The 15,864-nt window shown below is 50.1% G+C and overlaps 1 protein-coding gene across 1 annotated transcript in view; it reads right to left on the bottom strand.

Moving 5' to 3' along the window:
* Positions 1–1,244: 1,244 nt before the first annotated feature.
* Positions 1,245–15,864, bottom strand: part of LOC104403596 (single-stranded DNA-binding protein 3) — a gene marked incomplete at its 5' end in the record, with an annotated part of 17,897 nt that continues 3,277 nt past the window's right edge. Inside the window, 13 exons of the mRNA XM_010011793.1 lie at positions 1,245–1,642; positions 2,212–2,313; positions 2,496–2,524; positions 2,730–2,808; positions 3,437–3,507; positions 3,991–4,045; positions 4,233–4,268; positions 4,657–4,705; positions 4,814–4,878; positions 8,010–8,086; positions 8,194–8,260; positions 10,285–10,344; positions 11,093–11,173. Of these exons, the coding sequence (XP_010010095.1) occupies positions 1,613–1,642; positions 2,212–2,313; positions 2,496–2,524; positions 2,730–2,808; positions 3,437–3,507; positions 3,991–4,045; positions 4,233–4,268; positions 4,657–4,705; positions 4,814–4,878; positions 8,010–8,086; positions 8,194–8,260; positions 10,285–10,344; positions 11,093–11,173 (801 nt within the window). The remainder of the gene's footprint in view (positions 1,643–2,211; positions 2,314–2,495; positions 2,525–2,729; positions 2,809–3,436; positions 3,508–3,990; positions 4,046–4,232; positions 4,269–4,656; positions 4,706–4,813; positions 4,879–8,009; positions 8,087–8,193; positions 8,261–10,284; positions 10,345–11,092; positions 11,174–15,864) is intronic.

The following is a 15,864-nucleotide window of genomic DNA, read 5'->3' on the forward strand; positions in this document are numbered from 1 at the left end:
ACTAATAATAATAATAATAATTAAAAAAAAAGGTTTTGTCATCTCATGTCTTGCAGTCAGAATAATAAAAACAAGCCAAATGTCCCCCAAAAACATGTCAATGAAGGGGTGCGGAAAAAAGACATCCCTTTAATAAAACATTATCAACAAATATCGTACACAAACTACAATGTAGAATAATTATTTTTTTTTTCTTATTGTTTTTTCCCCTCTGGGTAATTTTTCGAACCAGACTACAAGGTAAGAAAAAACACTGAAACAAGATACAATGCTTTCAATAATCCGCACAAAGGGCAAATCCAAGGGAAGAGAGTATTTTACAGAATATGATATACATGGAGCAGAAACGGGAGCTGGAGAAAAAAGCAAAGACCAAACTACAGGGTAAGTGTCATGTACAGAGATCCCAACCCGCCGCCTTGGCTCGTGTCCCTTCCTCTCCCACCAGAAGGAAGGGCCTTCGATGCTTGCCATTAGTTTTTATTTCCTTGTTACAGAGCGAGCCTACAGAATAGCAAGGTTACATCTTAACAACAAGAATTCCTTAAAAAATATCTCCATCCAGTTCCAAATCATAGAGAAGTGAAACCTTGACAAGAGCACATCTCTAAAGAAAAGAATACCACCCTCCCCCCGCCAAAATACCCTCAAAGCAAATAAACCCCCCCCAAAGTTAGCTGGAGATCACAGTTTCCAAGTCCCAGGTCAGATTAACCCTTTTCTTTCGGTGGATTTAAGACAAAAATCATAACAGAAATCAATTGTTTGCAATGAACCAGCTGGAGGGCTCTGGGGAAGGGAGGGACAGAGATTTCTTCTTGTACTCAGAGAAGGGGGGAAAGACTAACACAGTGCATGCCACAGTCACAGAGAGCAAGATCACGATTCATTCGAGGATGTGATCCTAGAAGGGGTCACCTGCGTTAACAAAGAACGAGGTGGTGGAGTCTCTTCCCCAAAGCAGATCTTGTTAACTGGAGGAGGAAGCGTTGTGCTGCAAAACGAACCAAAAACCAAAGCCCCCAAACCAAACCAAAAACAGAAGGGGAAAAAGAAAACCACCCCAAAACACAACCAAAAACAGGCCTTCTGAACGAAAACCACCGTTGTAAACTGTCCAGTTTATTTAAAATAAAAAAAAAAAAAAAGAAAAAAAAGAAATAATAATGACTACAACAGAGACAACATGAGATTTCTTATCTAGACTAGCTTCCTGGTGTCGCACGGCACAAACATACAACAGGTTCGGTTTCTGTCTTTATTTAAAAGAACAAAGCAAAGAGATCGGAGTTGGGTGCTAGAGGCTTCCGTTTGTTTCCAAAAAGAAGTGACATGTAAATATATAAACCCTTCTGCACACAGAAAAACCCTTCTGCACAAAGAAGGGTCTTGTCATGTCTTGAAATATTTTAAGTTTTGTCCTTCATGTTTTATGGAATAAAAAGTTCAGCCTTTTTATTGCATGAAACTAAACCTGGGGTTTTGTCCCCCGCCACGCGTGTCCCTGCCCATACACCTAGCTTCTTCTTCTTCTTCTTCTTGCATAATTCGTTGAGATCCTCCGAACGGCAGCTGACTCTCTTGATCCTGGAGAGGAGGAGGGGGAGGGAAATCACACACTCATCGTCATGCTGGGGGAATACTGGAAGAGAGACAGAGCCAGGGTGAGAAACCAGCTGGGCCAGACCCCCAGACATCAAAGGGGGATGCCAGAGGATGGCTGATGACAACTACACAGCAACTTAGTTGGATCCAATAAATCAGGAGGAGAGGGTATGCTGGAGGCTTGTATTTATCAGGGTATAATCTGCTCTGTAACATGCTTTTCCAGGGATACAAATCAGCAGAACAGTATGGGGTGAGATGCAATTAAAAACAAATAATTAACATGCACACGTGTATATGCTGCTAATAGAGGAAGAGGAGGAGGGATGTCTGCAGCCACGCACAGCGCCTTGAATCAGGCAGGCCAACATAGCTGGCTGCATCTGCACCATCTCCTCTCCATCCTGTGGGATCCTCTCCCCTCCACCTGTACAGCCTCATCCCACCAAGGACCCAAACTTGCACCCACCGGTCTGTTTCTCCTCCCCACTTTCTGTCCTGAAGCAGCTCACAGGTCCATAAGACACCGACCACCAAGCCCACCCGCCCCTGTGCCACCCCGGGGACCATCCCACCATCCCCTTCACAGGGGAGGCCCTCACTCACATTGTCATTTTGGAAGGAATGGAGAAAGTTGCCTCCCAGCTCCCCGTCGTCTCTTGGAGTGCCCGGGGGATTGCTAATGCCACTTATGTTGTTTGGAGAATTCTGCAGGAGATGGAGAAGGGAGGCAGTGAGCAGGGCCCTGTACCCCCCGAAACACCATGGGGGATGGACACAGCCCCACCTGCCCCAGCCATGTTCCCCCAAAGTGTTCCCATCCATTGGGATCACACCAGCACCCCAGGGCTGAGAAAAGGGCACACATACACCCACTGCAGCTCACTTACTTTTGGAAGTCCATCTATGTCTCCTGACCCTGTATAGTGGGGGACACAAAAGGAGAACAGCATTACTGACAATGCAGTGATGGTCCCCGTGCCCCCCCTGCCCTTCTCCCCCCTGGATCCCTGTCTGATTTCCAGCCCAATCAGCTCTGAACTGATCTGGGGGCACTGAACCGGGGGCTGTCAGGATGGGAGCAGGCACTGGGATGCTCTGCAGCCCCTCGTGTGGGTGCTCACCTAACGATCCGTTCATGTGATGGGGCTCCATGCCACCCATGCCGCCCATGGGGCCGTCAGAGCCGGGGCCCATCGGGAACTGTGGAGGAAGAAGGGGATAAACCCAAAATCAGCCACAAAACCACCCTGCACTTCTGCCGTGGCCCCGGTGGCTCCTGGGGACCATCCCCATCCCAGCCGTCCCTCTGGAGCGGGGTGAGAGGAGGGACACATCCACCCCCCGAGGCTGTGGGCACATCTGGGAGGTCATGGTATATAAATCATGGAATACCAGGTTGGAAGGGACCTCAAGGATCATCTGGCCCAACCTTTCTTGGCCAAAGAATGGTCTGGACAACACGACCCAGCTCCTTGTCCAGCTCCATCTTAACAAGCAGAATTTGGCCAGAAGACCCATGGCAATGCAAAGGGCTCCTTCCAACCAACGTTTAAGGAGACTTAAATCCTCTTGTATCCCCCATAACACAGCAGCTCTCCGGGCACGCAGCTGCCACCACCTTGGCTGGAGCAGCAGGACGGCCGCTCTCTTAAATAAGCATAAGAAATGAACAAAGTCGCCCAAGAGTTAATCACTTTTTGATGGTTTGTTTTATTCCTGTTTTGTAACAAATGGCTGAAATCAATTAAACTGCTTTACTCGCAACTGATGAAGTTAATTATGATTTGTTATGGTATCTGATATGTAAATTATTAGAAAGCAGACTTACATTCGATCGACTGCCTGCGGGCGGTACTGGATTAATCATTGTGTAGATGTTGTCACTTGAATTTGTTGAATCTGTGGAACAGTGAAGCCCAGTAAGTCGGGTGATTAATTCATTTCTTAATTAAAACAAACTCATGCCACTTGAACTCATTCTTTTGTATTTTATCACCTAAAATTCCCTCTAAGTACCACCATTTTCTGGCTAATTTGTATTTAATGAAGATCCACAAAGTTTTTAATCACAGAAATTCAACTGTAAAAAATAATTCAAGTCCTGGCTGGGAAGTGTGGGGAGGTAATTCCCAGCTGCGTAGCACTCCTCACGTCCCTGAGCCCTGCAGCACCCAAATCCATAGGGGGGGATAGAGGAACATCCCCAAATGCCATCCTGAAGCCAAGCAGCCCGTGCTGCTCACTCCCCACAAAGGCAAAAGCTACATGAGATAGTTATCGCTGGTTGGGCAGGGGTTGTCCATGCTCGGTGGTGCATCCCTAGGGATGAGGGTTTCCTAGCAAGGAAAGGGACTGGAGAAGGGGGTTTCAGGGGGCTCATACCTGCAGGACTGGGCATGATGGGTGTCCCTGGAGGACCGCCGCCGCCGGGCGGACCCTGCGGAGACACAAAACAGGGGTCAGCCACGCCAACACCAGCATCATCCACCTCCCCATGTCTTCAAATGCCTCCCACAGCTGCACCTTGCACCCCAAACCCAGCCCCACCACAGACACTGATTCCCTGAGCCATAACATCTCTGCACCCCAACAACAGGACGGACAGACGGAGACGGAGGACTCACCACGTATGTACCAGGCGATGAAGAAGAGTATGGGATCTATAGAGAGAAGAGAACCAGGTTCAGCTGCGGGGTGCACGGGGGGCTCCCGAGGGCTGGACCCCAGTGGGCACAGCCAGAAGTCCCCACCGTCCTCCCAGCCCAGCCAGCATGGGGGTCCCAGGGTCCACCAGCCCCAGCTGCACCCCTGGGTTTAGGCTTTAGATGCAGTTCCTGAACACAAGATTGGGGAACGCCCTCTAATTAGCAAGATTCAGCTAATGAGGAGCGACCTCATTTGTGGGATGCTCCCCAAGCCAGGTTGGACAGAGCCTTGGGTGACATGGTCTAGTGGAAGGCGGCCCTGCCCATGGCAGGGGGTTGGAACTGGATGAGCTTAAGGTCCTTTCCAACCCAAACCATGGCTGTATGGTCCTATGATACTCACTGAGTTAGCACTGCTGGGGTTCGGCCACGGTCTCCCGGCTCCCGGCCCCCTGGGGTCAGAATGAAACAGAGGAAAATAAAAGATAAGCTGTGTTTCTATCTGTACAGTCCTGCAAAACCCAACTTGGCACCCAAACATCCCAAGGGATTTGCCTTACATGTTAATTCCAGGCATGCCGGGACCTAGGGAGTTGGGTGGAGGTCTCATGCCGCTGCCGTAGTTCTGCAACAATAACCAAGGGTCAGTCTGCCATAAAGGGAAGGGAAACCAGAGAACACAAGAGAAGGGACCCCCCCCCTGCAACAAACCCAAACCCAAGAGGGTTAGTTTGCAAAAATGAGCTTTAAAAATATCTATTAGATGATGATGATGAATGTGGAGGCAATTAGCAATTGTGTTTATAATAAACCCCAGGAATATGGAAGGGAGCCAGGCTGGGCCCCAAAGTGCCCCCTGGTCTCTGCTGCCACGGTGGTGGAGGGAAAACAGCCTCTTCCCAGCTCCAGGAGACAAGCCTGCTCACAGCCCCCGGGCGCCAGCAGCAGCCCTTTGGGCTTCTCTGTTTGTGCAGGAGAAAACAGAGGCAGGAAGAGAATAGAACAGAAAGCATTGCTTGGGAGGTTATTGCTGCAGCATAAGGATGGGAAAAGGCTGCATGAGCTCCCCTCTGAGATGGAGCATCCCCTGCTCCCAGGGTGACGGCTGGAGCAGGGAAAACCAAGCCAGACTTGTTTTCCCGTTGCTTCCCCTGGAGCGGGTCTGCAGCCGCAGGGAGCAGGCGAGGGCAGACAGCCCCTCGGGGCTCCTCTCCTGGCTTATTCCACCCTGGCTTCGCCTCCAGCTGGGACCAGGAGCCTCAGATCTGCGTCCCTCATCTCCTAAACCCAGCTCTAGTACAAAGCCAAGCCCAAGGCAGTGAAGGAAGAGGAATCCCCTGAATGCCGCGCTCCATTTGGTCTGCTCTGCTCCCTGTGCCCTCTGGGTGATGTGCAGCCAGATTTAGGTCATGCTGCCGCTCCTCCCTTCCCACCTTCCTCCAGCGATGCATCTTTTTGGGCTGTATTTCTGCCATTTAGAGCAAAAATTGCTAGGGCAGGAGGAGGGATGAATGGCCACTTCCTAATTTGAAGCCCCTCGAAGCGCTCCAAGCTCGACTTTAAGAGCAATACTTCAGAGCCATCGATCTCCCCTGGATTTATGGACGCACCGGAGCATGGTGCTCCACTGAGGGCATCGCCAAGTTTGTTTTGTAGAGGCAGAAAAGGGTTTTCCCCAAACAAATTACCGGCAAGTCCTTAATTGACTGAAATTCCAGCCATTTACACTGAATAGCAGCATCAACCCCCCCTTTTTTAAGGAAAAGAAAGCTAAGCGTTTTTAATTGGAGCTGAAAGGCTGGAAAACGAAGCCAGCTGAAAGATGCTCATGGAGGGTGGGGAGGGAACGCAGCTGTGCCGAGCGACCTGGATGCCGGGCTCCGGCAAGACACCGCTGAAACCCAGCGAGCTACAAACACCCTTCACAAGAGGCACTGGCAAACCTAACGCTGGCTTCTGCAGAGCTGAAACTGCGACTATTAAAGGGAAAAAGGCAGCAGGGATCAGCTGTAAGGGATGATTCATCCTTGGTGCGTAATGAGTAGCTGTTGTCAGGATGCCGGGATGTCCTGGCTGGATGCTCTGCAGTCCTCTGGAATAATTTAAGGATGTTTACAAAGGTCCTGACGCAAAGCTTAACGATATAAAAAAGCCCTGGGCATGCAAGGTGTGAGGGGCTGCTGGGCTTGGTTTGGTATGGCACACAGGATATAGTGGCTGCTCTCTTCTCCCAAGTAACAAGTGACAGGACAAGAGGAAACAGCGTCAAGCTGCACAAGGAGAGGTTCAGACTGGGTATTAGGAACAATGTCTTCCCCAAAGGGTGGTCAGGCATTGGAACAGGCTGCCCAGGGCAGTGGTGGTGGAATCACCATCCCTCAAGTGCCCAAAATCCATGTAGAGAGGCCCCCAGAGACAGGGGTTAGTGGTGGCCTTGGCAGTGCTGGGGAACGGTTGGACTCAATGATCTTAAAGGTCTTTTCCAACCCAAGCAGTTCGATGTTATTTCTGGTGGGTGCCTGCACAGGCGCTGGCTCCCGGATGGCTGCAAGGGGGCAGCGCCCGGGGGTGCCAGATTGGGAAGCCCAGCGCTTCTCCAGGGAAAGGCTGCCTTCAAACCCCCCCTCCCCAATGTACGTACACAGGGAACGTCGGAGTCAAAAATAAAGCCCTGAACATTCACAACTCCCGCGGCTCCCGGAGCCGCCGCCATCCCACGCGGCGCTCAACGCGCGCTCGCCGCTTCCAAGTTTCACTGCGAGCTCTGCAAGTGGGAAAGCGAGCAGCCTCCCCCAGGCAAGCGCTGCCGCTCGCCTTGGCACAGGCCACGCTGACAAATGCCATCTTCTTCTTGGGTGCAATCCTCCAGGAAAGGAGGATTTGAAGCACAGCACTGGCGCTATCGGAGGGCTCGTCCGTGGAAGGATGCTCGCGCGGGTTTTATCCCCTTGCCCTAGGGTGAGTCCTGCTGACACGGCCGGGCATCCCTAAGCAGTATCCTCAGGCTGGTGTTAAAAAGAGATGACACAAACTCCCTCTTTTACACAATATTCACTTATCTCAACAGTCTCTGGGGGAAAAACAAAACAAAACTCCAGCGCACCCGCTCGTCTCTTGACAGACTCTGATCCTCGTGCTACAAACTCGACGTAGGCGACGATGCAGAGAGGATAAACCTCCAACCAAAATATGATAATCTGGTTTTGAAGTCTCGTAGAAGGAACAAACAGGAGTGAGTCAACAACAAGCCACTCCGTAAAGTGAATCAATGGAAAAGACGGCATATATTAACCCAGATCTGCTTAATTTCAAGAGTTTACTCCCCTTTCCTGAAATAGAGAGCTCAAGCAGGCAGGCGGAGGGGAAACCTCGCAGGGGAAAGCCTTATTCCCCTGCTAAAGGGATCTTTGCCATTCCTTTTTATTTATTTATTTTTAATGCAAGCCTCCTTTCCCTTTCCTGCTGTTAGGGTCAGAACCATTTCCCAAGCAGGCAGTGTAATGCACTCAAAGGCTGCTCCAGCATGGCACTAAGTGCCATCCCCTTTGAAACAAGGGTAGGAGGGATGTTGCAATACCCTTAATGAGCTCTGAAGACCTCACTCATGTTAAAAGGAGGGATTTCCAGATGCAAGACTAATGTAAAACACATTAACACTAATGGGGGGACAGGGTGTGGGGGGGAACTCCCAGCCCTTTGGGCCTCAAGAGGTTGTTTTGATGAAGCCTGTAAGATGCTCTTTGGTGCTGGGCTTACCTGTGGACCGGGACCCATGGGGCCCATCCCTCGCGGAGGATTCATCCTTTGCATGGGGCCGCCCATATTAGGGTGCCCTGTTGGGAGGAAAGCAGGGGTGTTACATGGCACATCAACCACTCTGTGTCCCAAATTAACAGGGAATGAGGAAGGTTAGCATTCAACCCTCCTCCACTGGGTTTACCTTGCTGTCGCGTGGGATCCATCGAATTGGGCAGCAATGGCTGTGTACCGGGAACAGCGCCCGGGGGCTGTGAAAGCAAGGGAAGGAAGAGTAAAAAACCACAGTAATTGCTAAAATGCAGCCCCCAGAGATAGATTTGGATTGAGGCTTTAGGCTTTCATCGGGCTCCTCAGTGTGCTCCCTTGGATGCACCATCCCTCCTGCTGCAGCATGGCCTGTGGCTGCCCGAGCATCCCACATCCTGCTGCATCCCACTGCATCCCGGTCATATCTTCCTACAGCCTCTGTGTGTTTGCCTCCCCTTTCCTTTCACAAACACCCTCTAAAAAACATGTAAGTCACCAGCGTTTCCTTCTCTCCCCACAGCCTGTGCAACGTCAGGCTGCTGTATTTTATGGAAGCAGGGGGAAGCCCAGGCTGCACGGAGCAGAGGTGTCAAAGCTGGCAGGGAAAGGAGACCAGCAGCGCAGCTCCCAGTATTCACACACCACCAGGTCTCAACCGTACGCATTAAAGTGGGGAGATGCTCCATTTGCAGCAGAACAGCGTTCAGACCTGTCCCCACGCAGGCAGAGGGGAAGGCGGATGCTCCCCCTCCCCAAACCCACGTTTCTGCTCAGCCAACACGCTATTTAAAGTTCAAAGGCTGCTCTGAACAGATAAAGGGGCAGAAAATCGCAGATACCATCTGCCTGGGGGAAGCAAACTGTAAACAGTTTTGCTACAGCACTGCCTTTTATTTGAATGCCGACACAGGATGGATCCCACTGCTGGAGCGGAGCACAGGCACAGGGTGCACATAGCTATGCCAAGGCAGAGCCTGCCCAATCCCTTGTTTTTTGCAGCCTGGAAGCTTGGCAGCAGGAAGAAGATAAACCAGGAGGGGTTGTAGAGATGGGTATTTACACTTGCGCTGCCTGACCTTCCTGCCTGCCTATTTATTCCTCTTGTCCCTCTGGATGTGACCATAACCTTGCTGAGCTCTGCGTAGGTACAAACCTGTTTTTTACACGTGGTGCTTGGGGGGAAAGAATTAAATCCTTCTCATTAACTTTACCCATTCCTGGATGCTTGACCAGCCCCCCCAAACCAGTCTCCTGCCTGCCCCAGCTCACTGTGCTCATGTCCAGCAGAGCTCGGGACGAGCCCAGGACCACAGCAGGATGAGGTCCCATTAAAACTGCCCCGTGAGCAGGTGCAGTCAATTAATACCTCACTAAAACAACCATCAGTGCCCTGGGTGGGAGGCTCTTCCAGCCCAGCCAGGCTTGGGGGTCCTACATCAACCCCCACTGAGTTTTTCTCAGCTCCATCTCAACCGTCTCCCCATCATTTAGCAAGCTCCAGGGATTCAAGTCTCAAATCCAGCAAGCACAAACACGAAGCAAGCTGCTACATCCTATTTCCTGACTATCCCACTCTTACTGCTAATAAGAACTATATAAAAATTATGCTGTTAGCCAAAAAACCAAGCTTCCAAGATAACTTTTTACACAGTGTCCTTTGCTCCTCAAAGGAATTACAGGCTTTCTTTCATGGCAGACAACCCCTGGTTTGGCCATTACCCTATGGATCTACATGGCATCACTAGGAAGGAGATGAATTCCTCACCCAAAGGCCACGCGTTCAGGCAGCGCGTGGGGTGGAAGCCTCTGTCCGTAAGGCCAGAAACAAACTGCCCTTGTTTAAGCTGGGATAAGAGGATAAAACCCAACCCAAAAAATTCAGCAGTGACCTGCCCTGCTTGACCCCGCCGCTGATCCAAGCACTCGCTCGACCCAGCAGCGGGATTATCTCCATTGCTTTAATTTTCTGTGATTGCAGGGAAAATCCATCCGGGCAGCAAGCACGCTGCAAACACCACGAATAAAAAGCAGCCTCTTCCCCACCCTGGATATGCCTGAACCTCAAAATAGCATTAAAATACCATGGTTATGTGACAGCACCAGGAAAACAGAGGATGCCCGATGGAGGTGGTGTGATGCTTGCCATCCCGACCCAACGAGCATCTTCAGGATACCTGTCCTTTGTGTCCCCCCCATCCCAAACAAAAGCAAACCCTAGGAAACCCGCCGGCAGGGAGCACAGTACCTGGTTGCCCATCCTGATGGGGGGCCGGGGACCTCCGGCGTAGCGCGGCGACATGAACGGCTGCGGGGACACAAAAGGGAGGTGAGGGCCGAGCTGCGGGGAGGCAGCACGCTCCCCACGCACGCCGGTTAGACTGTACACACCGTGTTTGTGTGAGTTTGGTGTTTTCTGGAGACATCCTCTTTAAAAAAGGTACAAGTTTCAAAAGGAAAAAAAAATAAAAATTAAAAGAAAAAAGGTGTCCGGAGTCCTTTTTTTTTTTTTAATGGTTTCTCTGTAGGTTTATTGTTTGACATCGGCAATACTAGGTGAGGCTGTTAAAATCAGTGCATGGGAAACCCTGAGTGTTAGGTACTGTTCAGGTTTAAATATATAGAGGTATATAAAAAAAAGTGGCAAATAAGCACATACAGACACGCACACACAAAAAAAACCCCAGTGCTAAGTACTGATAAAAAACCAGAGGAAAGATTTAAAGTTACTTTTTTTTTGCTGCTACTAACAGAAGCTTAAAAACCCACATCAAGTTAAATTTCTCAGGCTACCTTGGGAAGGTAAAACAGTCTGATACCCACGATTGACTTCTCAGTCCATTGACAACTGCACATCCAAAAAAAGGGAAAGAAAAAAAACACCACAAAAAAAGGGGGGAAAAAACCAACATTGTGCTTCAGAGCTGGGATGCCCGGGGGGATGCTCCCCGGGGGAGCGGGTTCCCGCTGCCCAGCATGCTTACAGAGGGGGGGAAGAAAAAGCAAATCGAGCGCACGTCCCAGTTCACAGCCCTACCCATCGCTAGTGTCTTTACCTGACTGTGGGGTCCCATCATGCTGTTAGGATTGTGGGGTGGAGGCTGTGCGTGTGGCGAGGGCTGTGACCCAGGCGGTCCCTGTGAGGTCAGACAGTAGAAGGAGGTTATAGATTAGCACATGAAAGCGCAGAAAAGAGCTAAAAAAAGGATTGACGGGTGGACCTGTTTTGTCAGGGAGTCAGTTCTCCCATTTTTCATCTTTTTTTTTTTTCAATTGAGTTTCTATTCATTTGTAGCTGAACAATGAATAATGAGATATGAAAAAAAAATTAAAAATATATATCCAAAATCAGAACATCTGTCAAAATACAGCAGCCACATCGTAAATAGTCCGGTAGTTCAACCAAGTCTGCAATGAGAAACACAACAGGGAAACACTTTGCAAGGGCGTGCAACCAGGAAGAAAAAAATATACAGGAGAGGACCAAAGAGGTTGGGGAAACACAAAAAACACCCCCAAACCTAAAAAGAAAAAAAATCATTGTTTTCCTCTCTCATCCCAAAGGTTGGAAACACCTCCGTTTTTTTGTGGGGGGGTTGACAGTGGTTCACTGGAGGTGCTGGAGAGGATGAGGAGCAAGTCCCAGCTCGCGCCTGGGCAGCGTTTAACCGGCACAACCGGGGCTGCATCGCCAGGCTGTAGGGATGCAACATCCTTCCTCGAGGTGGATTCCCTAAGGATTCGAGTAAAATGGCTTGCGAGCAAAGAAAGGATGTCTAGGGGTGGGGGAAAAAAGGAGAGATTAGTCGGTGCAGGTTTAAGGCTGCAATGCAGCAGCCGCTGACATTTTGGGCTTGAACACCCACTTTTTTGCTTTTTACTTTAAATTTCCCTTAAAAGCACAGAACGCTTGGAAAAGCCACGAGCTCAGCGCAAGAATATACCGGTGCGTGTTAACATAAAGGGGGGAAAAAAAGGGTTTTTTTTGAGTCAAAGGAGGTGTAATTGGTAGTGAAAGCAAACGAGCTTTGTCAGTAGGTGATGGGAAGCGACGGCAGGCTCCAGGACCAGCGCCGGAGCAGATGTTCTCTACCTGCCTCGTTACTAATTTCAACAAGTGTTCGCCTTCTAGCTGCTGCCAGCAATGGCATGGTTTGTTACCATGAGCAATTTTCTTAATTAACAGACATTAATTAGCCATTTAGCAATTTTGCAAGCATTTGTTTAGCAGCTTTCCTAAACATGAATACCACTGTGATAATGGTACTGATTAGAGGGTCCCCTAATTAACAGTACAGGGAAGGAAAATTGAAATCACATAAATTAAAAAGGGAGGGGAAGTTAATGAAGGCAGGACATATTTGCACCTGCAAATCTTTTGTACAGCGGAAACTTGAGTGCAATGTAAATAAAGTAAGAGGGTGGGTTTTTTTCCTCCTTTTTTTTTTTCCTCCTCTCTTCTTTATTTGAACAGTTTGGTGGCGAGATGGAGCCAAGTGCATTGAAACCAACAGCCTCCTGCCAGCCTCCCTGCTCCAGCCGCTGCGCCTGGGGGAATGAAGTCCCACCACTTACTCTCCAGGAGCTGAAGGCAACCACCTTCTGTCCCTACTGCCCAGGGAGCCTTGGCTGGAAGAGGTCACAGCACTTCTGGTCAATCCTTGCAATGTCGACACAACCGCCTTCTCCATCCACGTCCCACCAGAGCGGAGAAGACAAACCTCTGCAGTCCAACTGCAATATCAACCTGCTTTAGCAGAAATCCTCTTCATGCATGAAACTCAGACTTATTTCTGCTTCTGAGGTGGCTAACGCTGTGCGAATGCAAATGGAACTGGGGCAGCAGCCACCTCCCATCATCAGGTCACGCAGTACAGCGCTCTGGCCACCACCAAAGCCCTTTCTACAAGTTACAGCTGCAGGATTTGTGGTAGAAAAGATCGGCAGATGTGAATGTGTGATGAAACCAGTGGAAGGGAAAAAACAAGACTTGCAGAGGCCAATCAATCTCATCAATGCAAGAGTCAACAGGTCCTCCACAATGCCTGGCTTGCTGTGCTGCAAGAAGGAGGTCACTGTTATCCAGATGCTGACTGAACAGGCACGCAGACTCCATCCTGAAGTTATTAAACCCCTCATTAAACTCCTGATGTCCTCCCTCTTGTACCCCTCCAGCGTGTGAGGGTGTGGGGATAACAGGTATTGAATACATGGCCACCTACATGCACCCCAGCTTGGGCCCAGAGGTGATGCTTTAGGTCTGCATCTGGAGCTTCAGAGCAAGCAGCATTTGGTTACTGCAGAAAAAGCATCTGTATGAGAGAGCAGTGTTTTCACCAGAGAAAAAGCCTCCGTGGCAGCTGGATCCAGAGAGCATCAGTTGTTTGTGCTGCTGAATGCATCCTCCACAGCGTGGTCCTGCCCCGCTGCCCCAGGGATGCTCCTCGGGATGCTCCAGCCTCAGCACCGCAGCATCCTCGCCATTGCTCTATCCCATGCGGTACCACTCCCAGCAGAGACTTCTGGATACCGTGACTGCAGACACCCAGCTTGTGCAAACATCTCGCAGGCAGGGAGGAGCCAAAAGGGGCTTTTTTCTTCTTTTTTTTTTTTGCCCTTTCAATTCTTTTCTTGCTTTTTCAAACCAGCAGCGAGCAGCAGCATCCGAAACACTCGCTCCAGGCTGCAGCCACCGCGGCCCCCTCCCAGCACGGCTGCTCTGCTCCATCAGGAACACAGACCTTCTGGATATTGTTATCTCCATAAATATTTGCAGATGTTTCAGGGCAGGGACCTGTGCTGGGCCGGGAATGCCTGCTGGATCGATTGCTTATTCACACGGGCTTCCCTCGCTGCAGAGGAGGCGGCAGATGATCCTGATGGATCACGGTGGTTGAAACAAGCGTTTTGCAGAGATGCCATGTGGGCTCCAACCAACAGAAGCACCCTTTTCCCTCGAAAAATATGTATTTAGCAGTTATTAACTAGTGCTGTTAGAAGAGGAGGCTGAACGAACGCAGTCCTGCTTCTTCCACATCCCAAATGCTCCAGTCACATCCTCCTCAGAGCTCCATCCAACAGGACCTGCTCTGCAGCTAATCCACTCTCACCTCAAGACCAGCGCTCTCCCCATCATCTCTCAAGTTTTGTTTTCTTCCCCCACCCCAAACTGTATGCTTGCAGGGGGGATTATTCTTCACCTTCTTATATACCTGCCTCAAAAAAAGACCTCAACAACCAACCCCAAACAGCTAAAACAGCATTAGAGGAAACTGTTTCCGACGGCTGTCGGTGCCCCAATCTCTTTTCTGCTTCATGTTTTTCTCCCCTCTACACTATGGGGATGTTAAAAGCCCAACCTGGCCCATCAGACAACCAAAGTTTGCTGCTGCTGCTGCTTTCTACAGGGACTTTCCAGGCGATCAGGTTATTTCCAGTCTGTCTTTCATGAGCTCAACTCCTCAAACTTCTTGTAAAATATTAAAGATGGAAAATGGCACGAGCGATCATAGCTCTGCGTGTGTCAATTTATGTTTCCAGCATAATTCACCACAAATGGATCATGTTTTATGGGCTACATACTTTCAGCTAATGGGGGAGTTTTTCTATTTAAAAACATTTCCAAGCACCTCTGGGGGTGGCAGAACAATGCAGGATGGTACGAGAAGGCAAAGCATTGCTGCCACGAGATACCGACAACTGAGAGTTAGCAATAGGAAGGCATCTTGTGTTCTGAAATACCTGCCCCTGCCTGCTGGCTTTGACATTAGAAAATACTAAATTAAATTAGATGGAGATTAATTACAGATGTGTCCGGGTTTATCAGATGGGAGCCTTATTTCTACCGAAGGAGAGGGAAGTTTTGCAAGTTGTCAACAAAAAAAATAAGGTATCTCTGAAGGAGCCTTTAGGAGAGATGCTCTTGGTGCCTTCAAAGAGGAAGACCATGGTCACCTTCCAGTGCTGGCTGAGGACACAACTGCACCTTCCCAAGAGAGGGCAAGGCAGGGCAAGGCAAGGCAAGGCAAGGCAAGGCAGGACAAAGCAAGGCAAGGCAAGGCAAGGCAAGCAGGGCAAGGCAAGGCAAGGCAAGGCAAGGCAAGGCAGGACAAAGCAAGGCAAGGCAAGGCAAGGCAAGCAGGGCAGGGCAAGGCAAGGCAAGGCAAGGCAAGGCAGGCCAAGTTCCCCCGCAGACAGCGAAAGGCAACCGTGGGCAGGAGCTCTGCCTCGCCTGCAGCTGGGGCTCCCAACTGCAGAAGCCTGGTTTTAAGGAATATGTTTAACACAAGCTCTTCAGGAAACAAACCCGTGTCAGCCAGAGCCAAGAACAGTCACCTCCATCTGGCTGGAGCACCCGAGAGAAAGTTGACTGCAAATCCCACCATATGCTCCAGACGCTCGGTACAAAAGCCTCGGGCATCCTACTAAACTTCCAGAAAAAAAAAACTTTCTCCAATGTTTGCTTTTCCTTTCCTCCAGCTCCTCAGCCACCTTCCTTCAAACCCTGCCTGGTGCATGGCTCATAGAGTTCTGCCCTGGCATTTTGGGAAGGGCAGCCTGGTTTTGTGGCTCAACCGAAAACTGGTTGACCATACTTGGTGGTCACCTATGTTTGACATACCCCGAATGTGGGATGGCAAATCCCACCGAGACATCAGGACAGTCGAGCAGGGGGAAAATGGTGGCATCCAAAGAGGGATCAGGACAACATGGACCCCTTCCTATCGCTCCTGGCTTTACCATCCTCACCCCTATGGGTGATCTTACCCAAAGAGATGTGCTGCGGGATGCAGGGAGGAGAGGCGGGGAGGGCAGGGGATGTCGGGGG

The sequence above is a fragment of the Nestor notabilis genome, unplaced genomic scaffold (assembly GCF_000696875.1).
Source record: "Nestor notabilis isolate BGI_N333 unplaced genomic scaffold, ASM69687v1 scaffold26483, whole genome shotgun sequence".
NCBI classification, from domain to species: Eukaryota; Metazoa; Chordata; class Aves; order Psittaciformes; family Psittacidae; genus Nestor; species Nestor notabilis.